This window comes from Ranitomeya variabilis, chromosome 1 (assembly GCF_051348905.1).
Source record: "Ranitomeya variabilis isolate aRanVar5 chromosome 1, aRanVar5.hap1, whole genome shotgun sequence".
In the NCBI taxonomy this organism is placed as follows: domain Eukaryota; kingdom Metazoa; phylum Chordata; class Amphibia; order Anura; family Dendrobatidae; genus Ranitomeya; species Ranitomeya variabilis.
Genome location: NC_135232.1, coordinates 799,945,310 through 799,969,451, shown reverse-complemented (window position 1 = coordinate 799,969,451; position 24,142 = coordinate 799,945,310). Strand labels below are relative to the sequence as shown.

At 44.1% G+C, this 24,142-nt stretch overlaps 1 protein-coding gene across 1 annotated transcript; it reads left to right on the top strand.

The window, feature by feature from the left end:
* Window positions 1-7,879: 7,879 nt before the first annotated feature.
* LOC143785234 (immunoglobulin J chain-like) lies at window positions 7,880-19,774 on the top strand. The gene is made up of 4 exons (XM_077273957.1): window positions 7,880-7,973; window positions 12,430-12,559; window positions 14,285-14,365; window positions 19,499-19,774. Exons 1-4 carry the CDS (start codon window positions 7,913-7,915, stop codon window positions 19,698-19,700), a joined length of 474 nt encoding a protein of 157 aa, XP_077130072.1. The 5' UTR covers window positions 7,880-7,912; the 3' UTR covers window positions 19,701-19,774.
* Window positions 19,775-24,142: the final 4,368 nt, after the last annotated feature.

Here is a 24,142-nt window from a genome sequence, read left to right as displayed (position 1 = left end):
TACATTATAATGGCCACAAAAAGTCCTCCATCTACTATATAATTGTCTAAGGGTCACTTCCATCTGTCTGTCTCAGAAATCCCAAGTCGCTGATTGGTCGCGGCAAAACGGCCACGACCAATCAGCGACGGGCACAGTCCGGCAGCAAAATGGCCGCTCCTTACTCCCCGCAGACAGTGCCCGCTCCATAATCCCCTCCAGCTCACAAAGGGTTAATGACAGCGTTAACGGACATCGTTATGCCGCGGTGTAACGCACTCTGTTAACGCTGCTATTAACCCTGTGTGACCAAGTTTTTACTATTGATGCTGCCTATGCAGCATCAATAGTAAAAAGATCTGATGTTAAAAATAATAATAATAAAAAAAATCATTATATACTCACCCTCCGTTGGCCCCCCGGATCCAGCCGAGGCCTTTCCTGCTCCTCACGACACTCCGGTGACCGGTCCATGCATTGCGGTCTCGCGAGATGATGACGTAGCGGTCTCACGAGACCGCTACGTCATCTGTTATGATCCTTAGTGGTTGAGGATCACAAATTACTCCAGCTAAGTAACAAACACAGGACAAGCTCTAGGGAGGTGGCAAACTGGACTGACCGCAAATCTGAACCTATCCAAACACACTAGAAGTAGCCGGTGAACGTGCCTAAAAATCCTAGACGTCTCGAGCCAGCCTGAGGAACTAACTACCCCTAGAGAGAAAGAAAAGACCTCTCTTGCCTCCAGAGAAATAATCCCCAAAGATATAGAAGCCCCCAACAGATAATAACGGTGAGGTAAGAGGAAGGCACATACACAGGGGTGAAAGCAGATTCAGCAAATGAGGCCCACTAATACTAGATAGCAGAAAATAGAAAAGGGAATCTATGCGGTCAGTAAAAAAACCCTTACAAAATATCCACTCTGAGATTTCAAGAACCCCCACACCAACTAACGGTGTGGGGGGAGAAACTCAGTCCCCTAGAGCAACCAGCAAGCGAGGAAATCACATTTTAGCGAGCTGGACTAAAAACATAATGAACACTGATAATCAAAAAATGATCAAACAAAAACTTAGCTTGTCTTGGAGAGACTGGGAGCAAGGTAGACACAAGGAATCTGAAGAGCACTGAATACATTGATAGCAGGCAAGGAACTGTCTCCAGGTGAGGTAAATAGGAAACCAACCAAGGATAACGAACCAGCTGATGCAGCCAACCTGCAGAAAGACAACACTACACAGTACCGCTTGTGACCACTAGAGGGAGCCCAAAAATAGAATTCACAACAGTACCCCCCCCTTGAGGAGGGGTCACCGAACCCTCATCAAGACCCCCAGGGCGATCAGGATGAGCCGCGTGGAAGGCACGAACCAAATCGGCCGCATGAACATCAGAGGCGACAACCCAGGAATTATCCTCCTGACCATAGCCCTTCCACTTAACCAAATACTGAAGCCTCCGTCTAGAGATACGAGAATCCAAAATCTTCTCCACCACGTACTCCAATTCGCCCTCGACCAGCACCGGAGCAGGAGGCTCAACAGAAGGAACCACAGGTACCACATACCTCCGCAACAAGGACCTATGGAACACATTATGAATGGCAAACGATGCTGGGAGATCCAAACGAAAAGACACCGGGTTAAGGATTTCCAAGATCTCATAAGGACCGATGAAGCGAGGCTTGAATTTAGGAGAGGAGACCTTCATAGGAACATACCGAGAAGACAGCCACACCAAATCCCCAACACGAAGTCGGGGACCCACACCGCGGCGGCGGTTGGCAAAGCGCTGAGCCTTCTCCTGTGACAACCTCAAATTGTCCACCACATGGTTCCAAATCTGCTGCAACCTATCCACCACAGAATCCACCCCAGGACAGTCAGAAGGCTCAACCTGACCCGAGGAAAAACGAGGATGGAAACCAGAATTGCAGAAAAAAGGCGAAACCAAAGTAGCAGAACTAGCCCGATTATTAAGGGCAAACTCGGCCAATGGCAAAAAAGTCACCCAATCATCCTGATCAGCAGAAACAAAACATCTCAAATAAGTTTCCAACGTCTGATTAGTTCGCTCGGTTTGGCCATTAGTCTGAGGATGGAAGGCCGATGAAAAAGACAAATCAATGCCCATCTTGGCACAAAAAGTCCGCCAAAACCTGGACACAAACTGGGATCCTCTATCAGACACAATATTCTCAGGAATGCCGTGCAAGCGAACCACATTCTGAAAAAATAGAGGAACCAAATCGGAGGAGGAAGGCAACTTAGGCAAGGGCACCAAATGGACCATCTTGGAAAAACGATCACACACCACCCAGATGACCGACATTCTCTGAGAGACTGGAAGATCCGAAATAAAATCCATGGAAATGTGCGTCCAAGGCCTTTTCGGAACAGGCAAAGGCAAAAGCAAACCGCTGGCACGAGAACAGCAAGGCTTAGCCCGAGCACAAATCCCACAAGACTGCACAAAGGAACGCACATCCCGCGACAAGGAAGGCCACCAGAAGGACCTAGCCACCAAATCTCTGGTACCAAAAATCCCAGGATGACCCGCCAACACCGAAGAATGAACCTCGGAAATAACTCTGCTGGTCCATCTATCCGGGACAAACAGTCTCTCTGGTGGACAACGGTCAGGTCTATCCGCCTGAAATTTCTGCAGCACTCGTCGCAAATCTGGGGAAATGGCAGACAAAATCACTCCCTCTCTGAGAATACCAGCCGGCTCAGAAACTCCCGGAGAGTCAGGCACAAAACTCCTAGAAAGTGCATCAGCTTTCACGTTCTTCGAACCAGGCAGGTATGAGACCACGAAGTTGAAACGGGAGAAAAACAACGACCAATGAGCCTGTCTAGGATTCAGGCACTTGGCAGATTCAAGGTAAATCAGATTTTTGTGATCAGTCAAGACCACCACACGATGTTTAGCTCCTTCGAGCCAATGTCGCCACTCCTCAAATGCCCACTTCATAGCCAACAACTCCCGATTACCAACATCATAATTCCGCTCGGCAGGCGAAAACTTTCTTGAAAAGAAAGCACATGGCTTCATCACAGAGCCATCAGAGCTTCTCTGCGACAAAACAGCCCCTGCTCCAATCTCAGAAGCATCAACCTTGACCTGGAAGGGGAGAGAGACATCTGGCTGACATAAGACTGGAGCTGAAGAAAACCGGTGCTTCAGCTCCCGAAAGGCCTCCACGGCCGCAGGAGACCAATTAGTCACATCAGAACCCTTCTTGGTCAAATCCGTCAAAGGTTTAACCACGCTAGAAAAATTAGCGATGAAACGACGGTAAAAATTAGCAAAACCCAAGAACTTCTGAAGACTCTTAACAGACGTGGGCTGAGTCCAGTCATGAATAGCCTGGACCTTGACTGGGTCCATCTCCACAGTAGAAGGAGAAAAAATAAAACCCAAAAAGGAGACCTTCTGTACTCCGAAGAGGCATTTTGAGCCCTTCACAAATAAAGCATTAGCACGCAGGACCTGAAACACCATCCTGACCTGCTTCACATGGGACTCCCAATCATCAGAAAAGACCAAAATGTCATCCAGATAAACAATCATAAATTTATCCAGATATTCTCGGAAGATGTCATGCATGAAGGACTGAAACACAGAAGGAGCATTAGAGAGTCCAAAAGGCATCACTAAGTACTCAAAATGGCCTTCGGGCGTATTAAATGCTGTTTTCCATTCATCTCCCTGCTTAATGCGCACAAGGTTATACGCACCACGGAGATCTATCTTGGTGAACCAACTGGCACCCTTAATCCGAGCCAACAAATCAGACAATAGTGGCAAAGGATACTGAAATTTGACTGTGATTTTATTCAGAAGACGATAATCTATACAAGGTCTCAAAGAACCGTCCTTCTTGGCCACAAAAAAAAAATCCTGCACCAAGAGGGGAAGAGGATGGGCGAATATGTCCCTTCTCCAAAGACTCCTTTATATAACTCCGCATCGCGGCATGCTCTGGTATAGACAAATTGAAAAGTCGTCCCTTAGGGAATTTACTACCAGGAATTAAATTTATAGCACAGTCACAATCCCTATGAGGAGGCAGGGCACAGGACCTGGGCTCATCAAATACATCCTGATAGTCAGACAAAAACTCAGGGACCTCAGAAGGAGTGGAAGAAGCAATAGACACCAACGGAGTATCGCCATGAATTCCCTGACAACCCCAACTTGACACAGACATAGCTTTCCAATCTAAAACTGGATTATGAGCTTGTAGCCATGGCAGACCCAAAACGACAACATCATGCAAATTATGCAGAACAAGAAAGCGAATCACCTCCTGATGTACGGGAGTCAAGCACATGGTCATTTGCGTCCAATACTGAGGTTTATTCTCAGCCAATGGCGTAGCATCAATTCCCCTCAGAGGAATAGGAAATTCCAAAGGCTCCAGGACAAAACCACAGCGCCTGGCAAACGACAAATCCATCAGATTCAGGGCAGCACCCGAATCCACAAAAGCCATAACTGGGTAGGACAACAAAGAACAAATCAAAGTAACAGACAAAATAAATTTAGGCTGTATAGTACCAATGGTGACAGGTTTAGATTTCTTTTTTAAGCATTTAGAGCATGCTGAGATAGCATGAGTAGAATCACCACAGTAAAAGCACAACCCATTTTGACGTCTATGACTTTGTCGCTCAATTCTGGTCAGAGTTCGGTCACATTGCATAGACTCAGGTCTCTGTTCGGAAAATACCGCCAAAGGATGAGCAGATTTGCGCTCCCGCAAACGCCGATCAACCTGAATGGCTAAAGCCATAGAATCACTCAGACTTGCAGGGGTGGGAAACCCCACCATAACATTCTTAATGGTCTCAGAAAGACCTTCTCTGAAATTTGCAGCCAGGGCACACTCATTCCATTGAGTACGCACCGACCATTTCCGAAATTTTTGACAATACACCTCTGCTTCATCCTGACCCTGAGAGATAGCCAGCAACACTTTTTCTGCCTGATTCTCAAGATTAGGCTCCTCATAAAGCAGTCCAAGAGCCAGAAAAAATGCATCCACATTAAGCAATGCAGGATCTCCTGGCGCCAGAGAGAAAGCCCAATCTTGAGGGTCGCCACGCAACAAGGAGATAACAATTTTAACTTGCTGAGCGGAATCACCAGAGGAACGAGGTCTCAGAGATAGAAATAACTTACAATTATTCTTAAAATTTAGAAACCTAGATCTATCTCCAGAAAACAACTCAGGAATGGGTATCTTTGGTTCAGACATAGGGCTATGAATAACAAAATCCTGAATACTTTGCACCCGTGCAGTAAGATGATCCACACTAGAAGTCAGAGTCTGAACATTCATGTCTGCAGCTGACCTCAAAACCACCCAGAATTCAAGGGGATGAAAGAAGCTAAACAGACTGCAGCAAAGGAAAAGCGGGAGGGGAAAAAAAAAAATGTACCCAGGTCTTCTTTTTATCCCACTTCTGTGATGCATTAAACACTTTTTGGCCTGCTATACTGTTATGATCCTTAGTGGTTGAGGATCACAAATTACTCCAGCTAAGTAACAAACACAGGACAAGCTCTAGGGAGGTGGCAAACTGGACTGACCGCAAATCTGAACCTATCCAAACACACTAGAAGTAGCCGGTGAACGTGCCTAAAAATCCTAGACGTCTCGAGCCAGCCTGAGGAACTAACTACCCCTAGAGAGAAAGAAAAGACCTCTCTTGCCTCCAGAGAAATAATCCCCAAAGATATAGAAGCCCCCAACAGATAATAACGGTGAGGTAAGAGGAAGGCACATACACAGGGGTGAAAGCAGATTCAGCAAATGAGGCCCACTAATACTAGATAGCAGAAAATAGAAAAGGGAATCTATGCGGTCAGTAAAAAAACCCTTACAAAATATCCACTCTGAGATTTCAAGAACCCCCACACCAACTAACGGTGTGGGGGGAGAAACTCAGTCCCCTAGAGCAACCAGCAAGCAAGGAAATCACATTTTAGCGAGCTGGACTAAAAACATAATGAACACTGATAATCAAAAAATGATCAAACAAAAACTTAGCTTGTCTTGGAGAGACTGGGAGCAAGGTAGACACAAGGAATCTGAAGAGCACTGAATACATTGATAGCAGGCAAGGAACTGAGTCTCCAGGTGAGCTAAATAGGAAACCAACCAAGGATAACGAACCAGCTGATGCAGCCAACCTGCGGAAAGACAACACTACACAGTACCGCTTGTGACCACTAGAGGGAGCCCAAAAATAGAATTCACAACAGTCATCATCTCGCGAGACTGCAATGCACTCTTGGGACCGGAGCGTCACGAGGAGCATCGGTAAACTCCTCAGCTGGATCCGGGTGCCGACGGAGGGTGAGTATATAACTATTTTTTATTTTAATTCTTTTTTTTACAGGGATATGGAGCCCACATTGCTATATACTAAGTGGGCTGTGTTATATACTACATCTCTGTGCTATATACTATGTGGGCTGTGCTATATACTACGAGGCTGTGGAATATATTACGTGGCTGGGCAATATACGACATCGCTGTGCTATATACTACGTGGCCTGTGTTATATACTGCATGGGCAGTGTTATGTACTACATCTCTGTGCTATATACTACGTGGCTGTGCTATACTGTATACTACGTGGCTGTGCAATATATTACGTGGCTGTGCAATATGTTAAGTGGCTGGGCAATATACTACGTGTCTGTGCTATATACTACGTGGCTGTCTGTGTTACGTGGGCTGTGCTATATACTATGTGGCTGCTATATACATACATACATATTCTAGAATAGAATTCCCGATGCGTTAGAATTGGGTCACCATCTAGTACTGTATAATGGGAACCATATAGTCTTCCATGCAGGATGATGGGACCTTGCATTGCCTTCCATACATAGTGCTCCATATAGTATAATGGCCCCACATAGTGCTCCATACAGTATAATGGGCCCACTGAGTGCTTCATACAGTATATTGGGTTCACATAGTGCTACATATAGTATATAGGTCCCACATAAAAAAAATTAATACTCACCTCTGCCTGTCTCCTCAGACTGCTCCGGTCTCTTTATGGTATCTTCAGATCCTCTACACACCACGCCCGTGCGTTGAGACGTCAGACAAAGTGGGGGAATTGTGAGAGAGCTGACACAACCTCCTCCATCATTGCCTTCAACTGTATCGGCATCTAAGATGCCGTTATAGTTGAAAGTGTGATACTGGATGGATGACCCGCCTTGCGTTGCTGGCTAAATATACTCGAAGGACCCTGACGTCACAGCCCAAATATACTCACCTGTTGGCCAGATTTGGGCCACGGGCCAGTGTTCGACTTGTGCTCTATAGCATTCACTGCTGTCTAAAAATGCATTCCAAAAACGCTACAAAAATGCAGCAAATCCGCAATCATTTTTCGACCTACCTTTTTATAGTGTTTTTGACTGACTTTATTGAAGTCTATGGGTGAAAAAACGCTGAAATGTGCGGTAAATTTAAATCTGCACCAAATCTGCAAGTCACAAATCAGCAACGTGTGTATGAGACTTCAGGAATCTTAGTCACTTTGCTGGTATCCAGAAACTCTTCAGGTTTTGTGACAAATCCGCGCTGCAAAAACGCGACGTATATAGATAGCCTTACTGTTTGAAACTATCATATTTTCTCTGGCTCTTTTTAAAGAAATAAATTGTATAGTTGTACACTGATTTATGTAATTGTTTATATAGGATAATTTTCTTCTTGTCCTAAAATGGAGCAACATATAGTTTAATTTACAAGTTTTTAAACATATACATTTTCACACTTGCTACTGTCCATGAAAGTAACATCTGTTTTCCATACTGGAACTAAAACGTTATTTTTAAGTAGTTTATAGTGTAGTCAGTCTCGGACATCTTCATAAGAAGAGAAGGAATGGAGACCTTGAATGTATTACAGGCAGCAGTCTTGCTACTTTTTGCAGTTTATGTAACAGGTAGGTGAAATGGATATACTTAATTTTTCTCTGTAATAGAATACAACAACTCTTAGCTTAAGCAATACATAATAAAGCAATGTAAGAGTCTATTTACACATGGAAAAAAACATTTTTATGATTGAAAAGTTTCTGCAGTATGTGCACAGATTTCTGCTGCTTCTCTCCAGATTGATATGATTGTTGCCAAAATTTCTGCACCATATCGTAAATTTGTGACAATTTTAACTAGAAATGTTGCCGTTATTTTAATGCCATCATATCAGCTTCTTGCTAAAATATAGTAGCTAAGCTGGTTTCTGTTTTTGCTTTTCCCCCTTTTTGTTAAGTATGCAAGAAAATAAATTACTGTTACTATGAACACAAAAATATACACTGGACACTAAATTAAAGGGGTTGTCCAGGACTAAACTATTAATTACCTATCCATGACATGAGATTATTGGGGGTCCATCACTCAGCACCTCCACCGATGTGCTGCTCCAGCAGTGTCAGGATGTAAGCAGCATACATAACAGAATACCTACAGCTCCATACATTGGCCAGCGGCTGCTGCTGAGTATTCCTATTTATCTTATGTAAATTTGAATAGTTTGTGTGAGTAGACAGCTATTAATTAGACATTAGTGATGAATGTAATCATTAATACCATCAATATTTCTTGAGTGTATTTGTGGCTCATCTGGGTTTAAGCTATCACATTTGATGCAGTTGCTACATGCCTTTTTGGGATGTTAATAGAAGAAGCGAAGAGAGAGGAAGAGGACACATAAAAATTTCAGCTATTTTGGGGTATTAACCTGATCCACCTAAAACAAAACTCATGCATCAACTACACTAAAATAAGACTGGACTATAAACCAAATAATTTCAGTGAATTAATATTATAGAGGTGATCAATCAGTGTCATGAATATCCAGTTGGCACTACAGCTCTCTCTGACCCTCCTTGTTTTAGAGTTGACATTGGTACCATCAGGTACCAAAGGCATTAACTGATTGCAACCTCTACTACACCATGACTCAAGCCAATTTCGGAATAATGAGAAAACCCAGCCAAACGAAGAGGACCATTAATATAAGTCTTTATTGAATACAGGATAAACACAACTTTTAAAATAAAAAATAGATGCTGAGTGAATATACTAGCAGAGTGTCCAGTGGGGGGGATAATAACTAGTACGCCCTAAGGAAGTGACGTAATGTATACACTCACCGGCCACTTTATTAGGTACACCATGCTAGTAACGGGTTGGACCCCCTTTTGCCTTCAGAACTGCCTCAATTCTTCGTGGCATAGATTCAACAAGGTGCTGGAAGCATTCCTCAGAGATTTTGGTCCATATTGACATGATGGCATCACACAGTTGCCGCAGATTTGTCGGCTGCACATCCCAAAGATGCTCCATACAAGGCAGGATGGATCCATGCTTTCATGTTGTTTACGCCAAATTCTGACCCTACCATCCGAATGTCGCAGCAGAAATCGAGACTCATCAGACCAAGCAATGTTTTTCCAATCTTCTACTGTCCAATTTCGATGAGCTTGTACAAATTGTAGCCTCAGTTTCCTGTTCTTAGCTGAAAGGAGTGGTACCCGGTGTGGTCTTCTGCTGCTGTAGCCCATCTGCCTCAAAGTTCGACGCACTGTGCGTTCAGAGATGCTCTTAGGCCTACCTTGGTTGTAACGGGTGGCGATTTGAGTCACTGTTGCCTTTCTATCAGCTCGAACCAGTCTGCCCATTCTCCTCTGACCTCTGGCATCAACAAGGCATTTCCGCCCACAGAACTGCCGCTCACTGGATTTTTTTTCTTTTTCGGACCATTCTCTGTAAACCCTAGAGATGGTTGTGCGTGAAAATCCCAGTAGATCAGCAGTTTCTGAAATACTCAGACCAGCCCTTCTGGCACCAACAACCATGCCACGTTCAAAGGCACTCAAATCACCTTTCTTCCCCATACTGATGCTCGGTTTGAACTGCAGGAGATTGTCTTGACCATGTCTACATGCCTAAATGCACTGAGCTGCCGCCATGTGATTGGCTGATTAGAAATTAAGTGTTAACAAGAAGTTGGACAGGTGTACCTAATAAAGTGGCCGGTGAGTGTATATTTAATATATAATGACCAAAAATGTTGTATGTATACATGATGCTGTATAGATCAGTGATAACCGCATATAAAAACAAATGTCTAGGGTATAGGGACTACATCCTGACAGCTTTGAACAGACTACCTCAAATTATCAATAAGAGTACAGTATATAACTACCATTCAAAAGCTGCCAAGATGAAAACACACACACATATATAGAGCTATACAGTACAAAGAACTGTAGGCAGAATGGTATATTATACTATTCACAAGTGTGGATAGGTAGCTGATAGCAAGGAGCCAGAAAAAACTGTTACCTTAGCGGAAAGCAAGGAAGTATACCATGCAGGATGGGTCAGAACTTCCCCCCTCACCCCGACGCACGTTTCACAATTCAGCTTCTTTAGGGGGTGCCACACCATTTAGCTTTAAACAAAGCCTTCATTACATTTTATATTATCATGTGTATATTATAAATAATTTAAAGGTTGTGTGTCACCCCCAAAACTGAAATTGATCTATTTAGACATTCATTTAGTCATCCCCTATAAAATCATACTTCTATTGCAAATTTTAGGAATTTAGTTTTATATAAAAAGTTTTATCATATATGTTAATGAGGTGACTTTGTTGCACCCTTGACATGGCCAAATACTTGGAGCACCATTCCGCTCCCTCAATTATCATCCTCCACCCCACCCATTATGGTGATTGATGGTGCTCAATATGGAACACTGCATCATCTAACTCCTCAGCTCTGCACATACTACACTGCTTGGGCCAAAAGCAAACATAGTGTCAGTATGTTCAGGGGTTGAGTTCACATATATTTCCTGTATGTAGTAGTTGTTCTCAGCAAACAGGATAACACGATAGTATGAGGAAGCTACACACAGGAGAGAGATGAGAATGCACGCACACTGACATTGTGCTCATTCTCAAGTCCCTCTCCTGTCAGAATCTGCTGTTATGCACAGTCAGTGATGCACTGCAGATGGCACGCTCCCTAAGTTTTTCCAGCTAGATGGTGCACCACTACATTATGGGTGTAAAGTCCGGGCATTCCTACATGAACAGTTTCCTGAAAAGTGGATTGGTCATCATGGGTCAGTTGAATGTCCACCAAGGTCTCCCAATCTGACCCCCTTAGACTTTTATCTATGTGGTCATCTGAAGGCAATTGTCTATGCTGTGAAGATATGAGATGTGCAGCATCTGAAACAATGGATACTGGAAGCCTGTGCTAGCATTTCTTCTGCGATGTTGCTATCAGTGTGTCAAGAGTAAAGGTACCTTCACACTAAGCGACTTTGCAGCGAGAACGACGACGATCCGTGACGTTGCAGCGTCCTGGATAGCAATCTCGTTGTGTTTGACACGCAGCAGCAATCAGGATCCTGCTGTGATATCGCTTGTCGGAGCTAGAAGTCCAGAACTTTATTTCGTCGCTGATCACCCGCTGTCATCGCTGGATCGGCGTGTGTGACACCGATCCAGCGATGTGTTCACTTGTTACCAGGGTAAATATCGGGTTACTAAGAGCAGGGCCGCGCTTAGTAACCCGATATTTACCCTGGTTACCATTTTAAAATAAAAAAAAAACCAGTACATACTCACATTCTGATGTCTGTCACATCCCCCGGCGTCCACAGGGTTACGCGCTGCTGCTCAGAACTTCCTGCACTGAATGTGTCAGCGCCGGCAGTAAAGCAGAGCACAGCGGTGACGTCCCCTCTCCCATATAGTAATGTGCCACAAACAGGAAGTTGATATCACCAACCATTCCCATTTCATTTAGGTGTATCCATATAAATGGCCCACCCTGTAGTTCACAGTCAAGGTGTTTTTCCTCACATTACTGACCTGGCTTGTCTTCTCGTCCTGCCTGGTCTCTCAGCTCCTTACCTGGGCTTTGTAATCTAAACCTGTGCTGCCTGCCCAGACCCCGGACCATCTGACTACATTTCTGTCCCACCCTTCTGTACCTTGCATACCTCCTCTGACCCGTGGGCCAGATGCTGCAGGCCCGGATACTGCCCTGGAGTGGCACCTGGTGCCTATCCTCACCATCAGAGGCGCCAGTGGAGACCAGATAGCCACTTAGTCACGCCCCCCAGGGTAAATCCAGCCAGTGGGTTCACATCTACCAGCGTTAGACATATCTTATGTTTTATATAAGAAAAGTATAATTTGTTTACAAAACTAATTGAATAAGAGTTACAATATAAGTATGATTTTGATAAGGCCTTAGTCTTCTGCATGAATGTGTAAATAAATAGTTCAAACTCAGTTTTGGGGGTGATACTTTACGAAATGATGATAATATTCTATTCTCCAAAATGTAATAATCAATGCATTTTCAGGTCAATATTATGGTGGCCAAGAACATGTTTTGATGGAAAACCAGTGCAAGTGTATCAGGGTGACCTCTAGGTTTGTCCCATCAAAAGAAGATCCAAAGGAAGAGATTCTAGAAAGAAATATTGAAATAACGTGAGTGTAAATAATCCAGGCTTTATAAGAAAATTTTTAATATTTAAAATCTTCGTGAATGACTTTATATTGGTTTAGTGGTTAGCACTGTGGTTTTATGTGCACTTAAGTCCTGGGTACAAATTCAGCCAGAGGTAACTGCATGGAGGTTCATATTCTCCTTTTCCTAATGTCAGGTCTCATCTCACATTCCTGATAAATTACGGTCTTTATGGGTGTGCAGTTGTGATATCAGAAGAGAGGATCGTTCCACTTTTCATTGTAACTGATATGAGAGTAAATATTCTGCAGCACCACTGAAATGTGGAAACTATACTAGAAACGTAAACTACATACTGTACATGATATAAATCATAGCTTCTATAGGCACGTGCTGCTTATGCAGCATGATCAGGATACCCTCAAGCCCATGCAGATTTTTCCTAGATATTGTTAAAGGGAAATTGTCAGCAGGATTGTGTACAGTAACCTACACAATTGCAAGTGGAAAACATCCTAAGTCTTTTAAGAAAAGCTTTTTGGTGTTTAAAGGGAACCTGTCAGCAGGATTGTGCACAGTAACCTACAGACATTGTTAGGTTGGTGCCATTATACTTATTACAATTATACCTTGGTTGATAAAATCCGTCTTGTGGTTGTTTTTAATCTTTATTTTCAGTTTTGAGTTAATGATCTGTTCGTGCTCCGGGGTGCCCTAATTAGGTATTCATCTGTATGGCTTCTGCAATCTTAATGATAGGCCATCAATAAAAAATATTAGTTGCCAACTATTTTAAAGCTAGACTTTTGTAACTGGCATCTTTGGATTTTGACATTTAATAAAAACCCTTTCTATTTTGTCACCTTTCCTGCATTTTTACTCCAGAACTTGGTGGGTTCACCTGAGTTTAAAAGATATTGTGTTCTCATACCCATAGGGGGGCTATGGGTATGATAACACAACATCTTTTAAACTCAGGTGAACCCACCAAGTTTTTCAAGCAGAATACTTCAGGAAAGTGGCGTATTATTTTTTTCCTGGAGCATCTTTTGTGTCATCTTTTTCTCAGAGGGTTTTAATGAATGGTTTCTGAAACTTTTTTTATGTTTTTTTTACTTCATTGATTAACAAAGAAACCGCTAGCGCTTTTTCAATCAATGATGATGGCAAGCTCCCCAAAAAAGTCTAGGCCATATGAATGGTCAGGTTTTTACATAGGAATGCATACTGTATATTCATTCTTTTGAGCACTTGCTGATAAATTTTTGAGGCAGTTTCCATCCAAATCTGCCTGAAAAAGATGTGAAAAATATTTAGAATTGAGAGTCCTCAGTGGTTGATACCTTTTAATGGCTAACTGAAAAGATGGTAACAAATTGCAAGCTTTCGAGACTACTCCGATGTCTCTTCATCAGGAATAGACTGATGAAGAGGCCTGAGTAGTCTCGAAAGCTTGCAATTTGTTACCATCTTTTCAGTTAGCCATTAAAAGGTATCAACCACTGAGGACTCTCATTTCTAAATATTTTTCTATCCACTGGCTAACACGGTACCAAGATATATATCTTTCCTGATGTGATGTGCACATACCTTTACTCCAGAACTTTTGTAGTAGAAACAAAGCATGTGGCGTGCAGTCAAATGACTGGTCTAGTTTTCAATATACCCCACACTTTACTAATTATTATTATTATTGTTAGTGTTAGATGAAAACTTTATTGCATGTTTTTGTATTTCGCCCACAGAGTTCCACTGAGCAGCAGAATGAACATTTCCGATCCAACTTCTCCATTAAGAACCGAATTTGTTTATAATCTTTTAAGCCTGTAAGCTATAACATTTTTTATATAAACTCCTATCAATAACTAGATGGTGGCCCGATTCTAACGCATCGGGTATTCTAGAATATGCATGTCCACGTAGTATATTGCACAGTCCACGTAGTATATTGGTCAGACACGTAGTATATTGCCCAGTGGCATAGTATATTGCCCAGCTACGTAGTATATTGCCCAGCCACGTAGTATATTGCCCAGCCACGTAGTATATTGGCCAACCTCATAGTATATTGCCCAGCCACGTAGTATATTGCCCAGTGACGTAGTATATTGCCCAGTGACGTAGTATATTGCCCAGTGACGTAGTATATTGCCCAGTGACGTAGTATACAGCACAGAGCCATGTAGTATATTGCCCAGTGATGTAGTATATTGCCCAGCTACGTAGTATATTGCCCAGCCATGTAGTAAATTGCCCAGCCACGTAGTATATTGGCCAGCCACGTAGTATATTGGCCAGCCACGTAGTATATTTCCCAGCCAGGTAGTATATTGCCCAGCCACATAGCATATTGCCCAGCGACGTAGTATATTGCCCAGTGACGTAGTATATTGCCCAGTGACGTAGTATACAGCACAGAGCCACGTAGTATATTGCCCAGTGACGTAGTATATTGCCCAGCCATGTAGTATATTGCCCAGCCATGTAGTATATTGCCCAGCCATGTAGTATATTGCCCAGTGACGTAGTATATTGCCCAGCGACGTAGTATATTGCCCAGCCATGTAGTATATTGCCCAGTGACGTAGCATACAGCACAGAGCCACGCAGTATATTGCACAGCGATGTAGCATACAGCACAGAGCCACGCAATATATTGCACAGCGATGTAGCATACAACACAGAGCCACGCAGTATATTGCACAGCGATGTAGCATAAAGCACAGAGCCACGCAGTATATTGCACAGCAATGTAGTATACAGCACAGAGCCACATAGTATATTGCCCAGCCACATAGTATATTGCCTAGCCACGTATGTCACAGGTTAAAAAATAAAAAATAAACATACTCACCTTCCGATCCGAGGGCCCCTTGTAGTTCTAACATACTCACCATACTTGTAGTTCTGTCGCCTGTGCGAGGTACAGGCGGCAGCTTCCGGTCCCAGCCTGCTCGCGCAGGCGCGCAGGGCCTGTGATGACATCGCGGTCACATGACCGTGACATCATGGCAGGTCCTGCTCGCCCAGGCACGCAGGGCCTGTGATGACGTCGCGGTCACATGACCGTGACGTCACGGCAGGTTCTTCTACCAGACCATCCGTGGCAACGGAACGTGGCGGTTGCATCGCGAGGAGGCGGCGTAGGTGAGTATATAATCTTTTTTTTTTTTTTTTTACTATTTTTAACATTAGATGTTTTTACTATTGGTGCTGCATAGGTTGCGTCAATAGTAAAAAACTTGGTCACACAGGGTTAATAGCAGCGGTAACGGAATGCGTTATCCGCGGCATAACGCGGTCCGTTACCGCCGGCATTAACCCTGTGTGAGCGGTGAGCGGAGGGGTGTATGCGGGCACCGGGCAGTGAGTGCGGGGAGTAAGGAGCGGCCATTTTCTTCCGGACTGTGCACGTCGCTGATTGGTCGCGGCAGCCATGACAGGCAGCTGGCAAGACCAATCAGCGAACGAATAACCGTTACAGACAGAAGGACAGACGGAAGTGACCCTTAGACAATTTTATAGTAGATGATTGAGAATCTAGATTGTATTTGTACTATTATGCCACTTTATTTTACTTAGCTTTTTCTTTTTTTTTTTTTTTAAATGCACCCCTAAAAAAAAAAAAAAAATGATACGGCTTATCTCATAAGGATAATCTGTACCCATATTGCCCTTAAATGATGTTTGGGAGTCATACAGGGGTTCCCCTCCTCAGAGTAATCCTCTGTGGGCCTGAATAGAGACCCACTTTGCTTCTCACAAAATTAGAATATCATCAAAAAGTTAATTTATTTCAGTTCTTCAGTACAAAAATTGAAACTCATATATTATACAGAGTTTTCTCTTTCAAGTGTTCATTTCTATTAATGTTGGTAATTATTGCTTACAGCCTATGGAAACCCAAAAGTCATTATCTCAGTAAATTAGAATAATTAACAAAAAACACCTGCAAAGGCTTCCTAACTGTTTAGAAAGCTCCCTTAGTCTGTTTCAGTAGGCTCCACAATCATGGGGAAGACGGCTAACTTGACAGATGTCAAGAAGGCAGTCATTGACACATTCCACAAGGAGGGTAAGCCACAAAAGGTAATTGCTAAAGAAGCTGGCTGTTCACAGAGTGCTGTATCCAAACATATTAATGGAAAGTTGAGTGGAAGAAAAAAGTGTAGTAAAAAAAAAGATGCACAAGCAACCGGGATAACCTGTTATGATCCCTAGTGGCTGAGGATCACAAATAGATCAGCAAGTGATTAAACTAAGGACGAGCTCTAGGGAGATGGTAACTGGACTGATCGCAAATCTGAACCTATCCAAAACAACTAGAGGTAGCCGGTGAACGTGCCTAAAAAATTCCTAGACGTCTCGAGCCAGCCTGAGGAACTAGCTACCCCTAAAGAGAAAGAAAGACCTCGCTTGCCTCCAGAGAAATAATCCCCAAAGATATAGAAGCCCCCAACAAATATTAACGGTGAAGTAAGAAGAAGGCACATACATAGGGATGAAATCAGATTCAGCAAAAGAGGCCCACTAGTACTAGAAAGCAGAAAATAGAGCAGGGGTCTATGCGATCAATAAAAAACCCTTACAAAATATCCATCCTGAGATTTCAAGAACCCACACACCAACTAACGGTGTGTGGGGAGAAACTCAGCCCACTAGAGCAACCAGCAAGCGAGGGAATTACATTTTGGCAAGCTGGAACAGAAAACATGATAAACACTGCTGATCAAAAAATGAGCAAACAAAACTTAGCTTATCCTGGATGGACTGGGAGCAAGGTAGTCAGAAGGAATCTGAGTAGCACTGATTACATCGACAGCCGGCAACAAGTGGAAGTAAAACAGAGCTATATAGGAACCTCCCAGAGGATAACGAACCAGCTGATAGCCAGAGACCAGCAGGATAACAGGCAAAGCCACCAGGGGGAGCCCAAAGCAAAAGTCACACCATACCACCAGTGACCACAAGAGGGAGCCTGAACACAGAGTTCACAACAATAACCGCAGCTGTGGACTGCTGCTGGAGTCATTGCTTCAATAGCCACCACACACAGACCTATCCAGGACATGGGCTACAAGTGTCACATTCCTTGTGTCAAGCCACTCATGACCAATAGACAACGCCAGAAGTGTCTTACCTGGGCCAAGGTGAAAAAGACCTGGACTGTTGCTCAGTGGTTCAAGGTGTTGTTTTTAGATGAAAGTAAATTTTGCATTTCATTTGGAAATCAAGGTTCCAGAGTCTGGAGGAAGAGTGGAGAGGCCACAATCCAAGCTGCTTGAGGTCTAGTGTGAAGTTTCTACAATCAGTGATGGTTTGGGGAGCCATGTCATGTGCTAGTGTAGGTCTACTGTGTTTTGTCAAGACCAAAGACAGAGCAGCAGTCTACCAGGAAATATTAGAGCACTTCACGCTTCCCTCTGCCGACAGGCTTTTTGGAGATGGAAATTTCATTCTCCAGCAGGACTTGGCACCTGTCCACACTATCAAAAATACCAGTACCTGGTTTAAAAACAACAGTATCACTGTGCTTGATTGGCCAGAAAACTTGCCTGACCTTAACCCCATAGAGAGTCTATGGGGTATTGTCAAGAGGAAGATGAGAGACACCATGCCAAACAATGCAGACGACTGTTATGGGCTTCCATAACACCTCAGCAGTGCCACAGAAAGATCGCCTCCATGCCACTCTGTATTGATGCAGTAATTGATGAAAAAGGAGCCCCGACCAAGTATTGAGTGCATTTACAGAACATACATTTCAGTAGGCCAACATTTCGGATTTTAAAATAATTTTTCAAGCTGATGTTATAAAGTATTCTAACTTACTGAGATAATGATTTTTGGGTTTTCATTGGATGCAAGCCATAATCATCAACATTAAGAGAAATAAACACTTGAAATGGATCACTCTGTTTGTAATGACTCTATATAATATATGAGTTTCACTTTTTTGTATTGAAGAACTGAAATAAATAAATTTTTTGATGATATTCTAATTTTGTGAAAAGCACCTGTACATACTGGAAGAAAGAGAAGAACTGCAAGTTTATTTAAAAGGTGTATTTTGCATCAGTGTTTGTATGCCAAATCCAGAGATGGAATATATAAAAGAAAAACTCTAATTGATAAGTTAACATCTGTTCTGTATTTTGGAGACACTCCTGGTTTTGGCATACAAATACTAGTAATTAACCGAAAAAAATGAACTGGAGTATAAGTTGGTATAGAATACAAATACTGATTCAATAATACTGACATGTGCATGAGGGCTAACCTGTCTTCCAATATTTCTGCACCTCTACGGTGCTCTATCTGGGATTATCCATGATGCATGCACCCTGATTAATGCCTGGGCTTACAGTCCTATTCGTGCTGCTAACTTTGCAGGATTGGACCATATAGGGAGGAGTACAACTGAACAAGAGCTGTCATGGTTACTTTTATGGTTTTGAATGAAATTTTTTTTTTTTTAAATTGCATCAAAATATAAATTCTGCCTTAAAGGGAGCCTTTAGGATTCATTCTTGGCTACAAGGATCAATGTGGGCTGTCATGTGGGCACTCCTACCTATCTATGCCAGTTCCTTCCTCTGGTTTACTAAGCAAGGCAGACAATAGAAGGCTGTCACTGTGTGGGGCGGCACTTGGCAGATTGATGTTCTCAAATATCATCTGGACCTGTACCGCCCCAGACAATAACGCCGTATGAGATCTGGTAAGGGAAAGCAGGTCCCCAAAAAGAAGGGTGACTTGTCAGTCAGAGACGTAAGGCAGACAGGGGATGGGGATAACATAGCGTAAGATTTCAGTGATGGCTTTCTCTGAAATCGTAAAAAGGATTTCTACAAGAAACGTAAGGATTTAGTCAGCATTCCAGTCCCTGTATCGACATATGCCATTAGTTTGTGGTATAAAATCCTGATGACAGGTATCTCTAATATTTTTTTTTTTAGTTGCAAGAAATGTGACCCTGTGGAAATTGACATTGGTGGTGAATCAGTTCTTGTTTCTCAAGGAAGCTGCAATACACCTGATGAGGATTCCTGCTACACTTATGATAGAAACAAGTGCTACACAACTAAAGTTCCCTTCACACTGAACGGAAAGACAATAATGAAGGAAGTGTCTCTAAATCCTGAATCCTGTTATGAATAAAACACGCAATAAGCAAATACTGTTTATAACAGCATCAATCAGGCAGAACCGAAAAAGAGGCCATGTAAGACAGGCTTTGGTCACACATTTTGTGCAGCGCTTTACTGTGCGTCATACCAATGTAGCTTTAGAGCCTTGCCTTGCACAATACAGCTTAGCAAAAAATCCAATCATTGTCTATTCATAGCAATAAAGAAATTGTGTGACATCTTTCTTGTACTGTATTATAAAGAATTATTTACACCATTCCGGGGATTGTCTCATGGCGACAAACTCTTTCCAAGTTCCCCCTTAGGACACAAGAACGTCTTAAAGGGTGACAACTCCATTACGGACCACCTTGTATCTTTTAGGGTGAGAGGCCAGTCGTTTTGTAAGAAAACACTTTTAGCTACAGAAGTAAGAACTTATAGTACCTTTTAACTAGATGTTTCCAGCCAGCTAACGCTCGGCACGTTCATTGCTATCTAATTAACGCTGCTGGTGATTAAACTAAAGTAAATAATGACAACATTCAATAGCGCTTATGCAGGTGGTAAATTAACTTAAAATGAAGTTAATAACAATAGTGTGGCGATGTGTTGGGGGCGGGATTATGTGTGGTAATGGGGTGGGGGGGCGGGATTATGTGTGGTAATGGGGTGGGGGGGCGGGATTATGTGTGGTAATGGGGTGGGGGGGCGGGATTATGTGTGGTAATGTGGTGGAGGCGGGATTATGTGTGGTAATGGGGTGGGGGGGGATTCTGTGTGGTAATGTGGTGGGGCGGGATTATGTGTGGTAATGTGGTGGGGGCAGGATTATGTGTGGTAATGTGGTGGTGGCGGGATTATGTGTGGTGATGTGTTGGGGGCGGGATTATGTGTGGTAATGGGGTGGGGGGGCGGGATTATGTGTGGTAATGGGGTGGGGGGGCGGGATTATGTGTGGTAATGGGGTGGGGGGGCGGGATTATGTGTGGTAATGGGGTGGGGGGGCGGGATTATGTGTGGTAATGGGGTGGGGGGGCGGGATTATGTGTGGTAATGGGGTGGGGGGGCGGGATTATGTGTGGTAATGTGGTGGGGGCGGGATTATGTGTAGTAATGTGGTGGGGGGCAGGATTATGTGTGGTAATGTGGGGGGCGGGATTATGTGTGGTAATGTGGTGGGGGCAGGATTATGTGTGGTAATGTGGTGGAGGGCGGGATTATGTGTGGTAATGTGGTGGGGGGGCGGGATTATGTGTGGTGATGGGGTGGGGGGCGAGATTATGTGTGGTGGGGGGGTGGGATTATGTGTGGTGGGGTGGGGGGGCGGGATTATGTGTGGTGGGGTGGGGGGGCGGGATTATGTGTGGTGGGGTGGGGGGGCGGGATTATGTGTGGTGATGGGGTGGAGGCGGGATTATGTGTGGTGATGTGGTGGGGGGGCGGGATTATGTGTGGTGATGTGGTGGGGGGCGGGATTATTTGTTGTGATGTGGTGGGGGGCGGGATTATGTGGTGATGGGGTGAGGGGCAGGATTATGTGTGGTGATGGGGGCGGGATTATGTGTGGTAATGTGGGGGGGCGGGATTATGTGTGGTGATGTGATGGGGGCCCTGGATTGTGCGTGGTGATGTGGTGGGGGGCGAGATTATGTGTGGTGATGTGGTGGGGGGGTGATATTATGTGTGGTGATGGGTGGGATTATGTGTGGTGATGGGGTGGGGGCGGGATTATGTGTGGTGATGTGGTGGGGGGCGGGATAATGTGTGGTGATGTGGTGGGGGGCGGGATTATTTGTTGTGATGTGGTGGGGGGCGGGATTATGTGTGGTGATGGGGTGGGGGGGCGGGATTATGTGTGGTGATGGGATGGGGGGGCGGGATTATGTGTGGTGATGGGGTGGGGGGGCGGGATTATGTGTGGTAATGTGGTGGGGGGCGGGATTATGTGTGGTGATGTGATGGGAGGCCAGGATTATGTGTGGTGATGTGGTGGGGGGCGGAATTATGTGTGGTGATGTGGTGGGGGGCGGGATTATGCGTCGTGATGTGGTGCGGGGGGAGGGATTATGTGTGGTGATGGGGTGGGGGGCGGAATTATGTGGTGATGGGGTGGGGGGTGAGATTATGTGTGGTGATGGGGTGGGGGGCGGGATTATGTGTGGTGATGGGGTGGGGGGCGGGATTATGTGTGGTGATGTGGGGGGGAGAGATTATGTGTGGTGATGGGGTGGGGGCGGAATTGTGTGTGGTGATGGGGTGGGGGGCGGGATTATGTGTGGTGATGGGGTGGGGGCGGGATTATGTGTGGTGATGGGGTGGGGGGCGGGATTATGTGTGGTGATGGGGTGGGGGGCGGGATTATGTGGTAATGTGGTGGGGGGGCGGGATTATGTGTGGTGATATGATGGGGGCCTGGATTATGCATGGTGATGTGGTGGGGGGCAGTATTATGCGTGGTGATGTGGTGGGGGCGGAGGTATTGTGCAGGGGGCGGGATTAGCGAGTAATCACGATGCCTCTTATATATATATATAGATATGAAACTTGTTAAATGGGGTTTTCTCAGAAGACTAAAATATTGATGTTCCATCGTTAAGATAGCCCATCGATATCGGATTAATACTTGATCTTTAGGGGTCCTTCATCCGATACTGACATCACTCACCTGATGCTTGTAACAGCGTTCCAGCCGACACAGCACCAGGTGGCAACAGAGCAGTGGGGATGTCCACTGATCTTATATTGATGACCTATGCCACAGACTGGTCATGAATATGGTAGTCCCAGGAAGATCCCATTAAATGTAAACTCTCCATAGCTCCTTAAAGACAACCTGTCAGCAGGTTTTAGTAGCCCCAATTGATCAAATCTGTGTTAGGTCGCTGTAATGTAGATTACCTACGTTCCTTTGTTTTTTCAATCCTTTTTTCTATTTCTGAGTAATCATTTTTCAAATTTTTATGTAAATGAAGCGCCATGTGCAAGGGACTTGGCCCGCACTTACAACTCTCTAACGGCTCTTCCTTTTTCCTCGCCCACTACGGTCCTCTGGTTACTGAATGACAGGTCACTATTGTCTGAGTAACCTGCCTCCCTACTGGAGATCTCGCGCAGGCGCAGACCTATTGTCCAGCTCTGGAAACGTCATCAGGACCAGGGAATGACGATAACTTGTGTGAGATCTCCAGCAGGTCACTCAAGCAAGAGTGATCATTTTCAGTGATTTTAGGATGGCAATGGTTGGGGAAAAAGGGAGAGAATCCAGAAAGATGTAATTACAGGAGCAAGCCCCCTACATTTGCAGCTTTTTTACATAAAAATGTGAAAGGAGATTACTCGCGCATGGACTAATGGATTGGAAAATTAAATTATGAAATTAGTCTGCATTTCAGAGACCTAACAGATTAGATACTGACAGGTTCCATTTAGTATACAGTGTTCTAAGAATCTGTTCACACTGATGCCATATTTTTCTATCATAAAATGATTTTTAAAGTGTTAAGGATCTGAAGGTAAACATCAGAGCTTTTCAATGACTTCTTCCTTTATTACTAGCACAAATTGCTCTCTATTCTGCTATGAAAGCAGAACACTTTATAGGAAAGACTTCTATTATTTTAGAAATGTTTTTAGCAACATTTTGAAGTAATTTATTATTATTATACATTTTATATCGCCATTTATTCCATGGCACATGTGAATGCGGGGCAAATATAGACAAATACATTAAACATGAGCAAAAAACAAGGCACACAGGTACATAAGGAGGGAGGACCCTGCCAGCGAGGGCTCACAGTCTGCAGGGGATGGGTGAGGATAAACTAGGAGAGGGTAATAATTTAGTTTATGATAGCAATGTTAACCCCTTAATGACTTCCTATATGCATTAAAACGGGGGTCATTAAGGGGCCTTATTCCCTCATTGCCGGGGAATAAGTGAATAGTGCCGCTCTTGAGCCAAAATTCCTGTGGGAGATGGCTGTACATGACAGCTGACATCCTGCGTTATCTGCCCTAGCTGGTTCTGGAACCCACTGGGGCCAATTAATCTCTTAACTACTGCTGTTAATTGCGACAGCTGTATGTACCGTAATTGGTTAAAGGAGGTTACAAGAACCACTATGGCAGGATTGATCACCCATGATCGTAATCGCATATGCCTATCGTCGGTATTGTACCCTGAGGTCATGTGATGACCCCAGGCAAGCCTTAATTTGCCATTAGGTACCCGAGGGCCGATGCCCAGGGCGAAAGGTTGCGCGGAAGAGGGTGGCGCCACCATGAGGGAATGTTTTTTTTTTCTAAAGTTCCCCCATCCTTTTACCTCCGCAGTATGAAAACTGCCCTCTTTATTGGGGGGGAAGGGGTTGCATGGGCAGAGGATCACAGATCACCTCCCCACCCCAACAGAAGATAAGTGATAGAGGTGAAAGACTTGTGATGACATCATGCCAATGTGACTTGTGTGGG

Coding starts and splice junctions, on each gene's coding strand:
- LOC143785234 (XM_077273957.1), top strand. CDS start 7,913: ATGGAGACCTTGAATGTATTACAGGCAGCAGTCTTGCTACTTTTTGCA. Junction 12,560..14,284: donor GAAAGAAATATTGAAATAAC/GTGAGTGTAAAT, acceptor TTTCGCCCACAG/AGTTCCACTGAGCAGCAGAA. Junction 14,366..19,498: donor GTTTATAATCTTTTAAGCCT/GTAAGCTATAAC, acceptor TTTTTTTTTTAG/TTGCAAGAAATGTGACCCTG.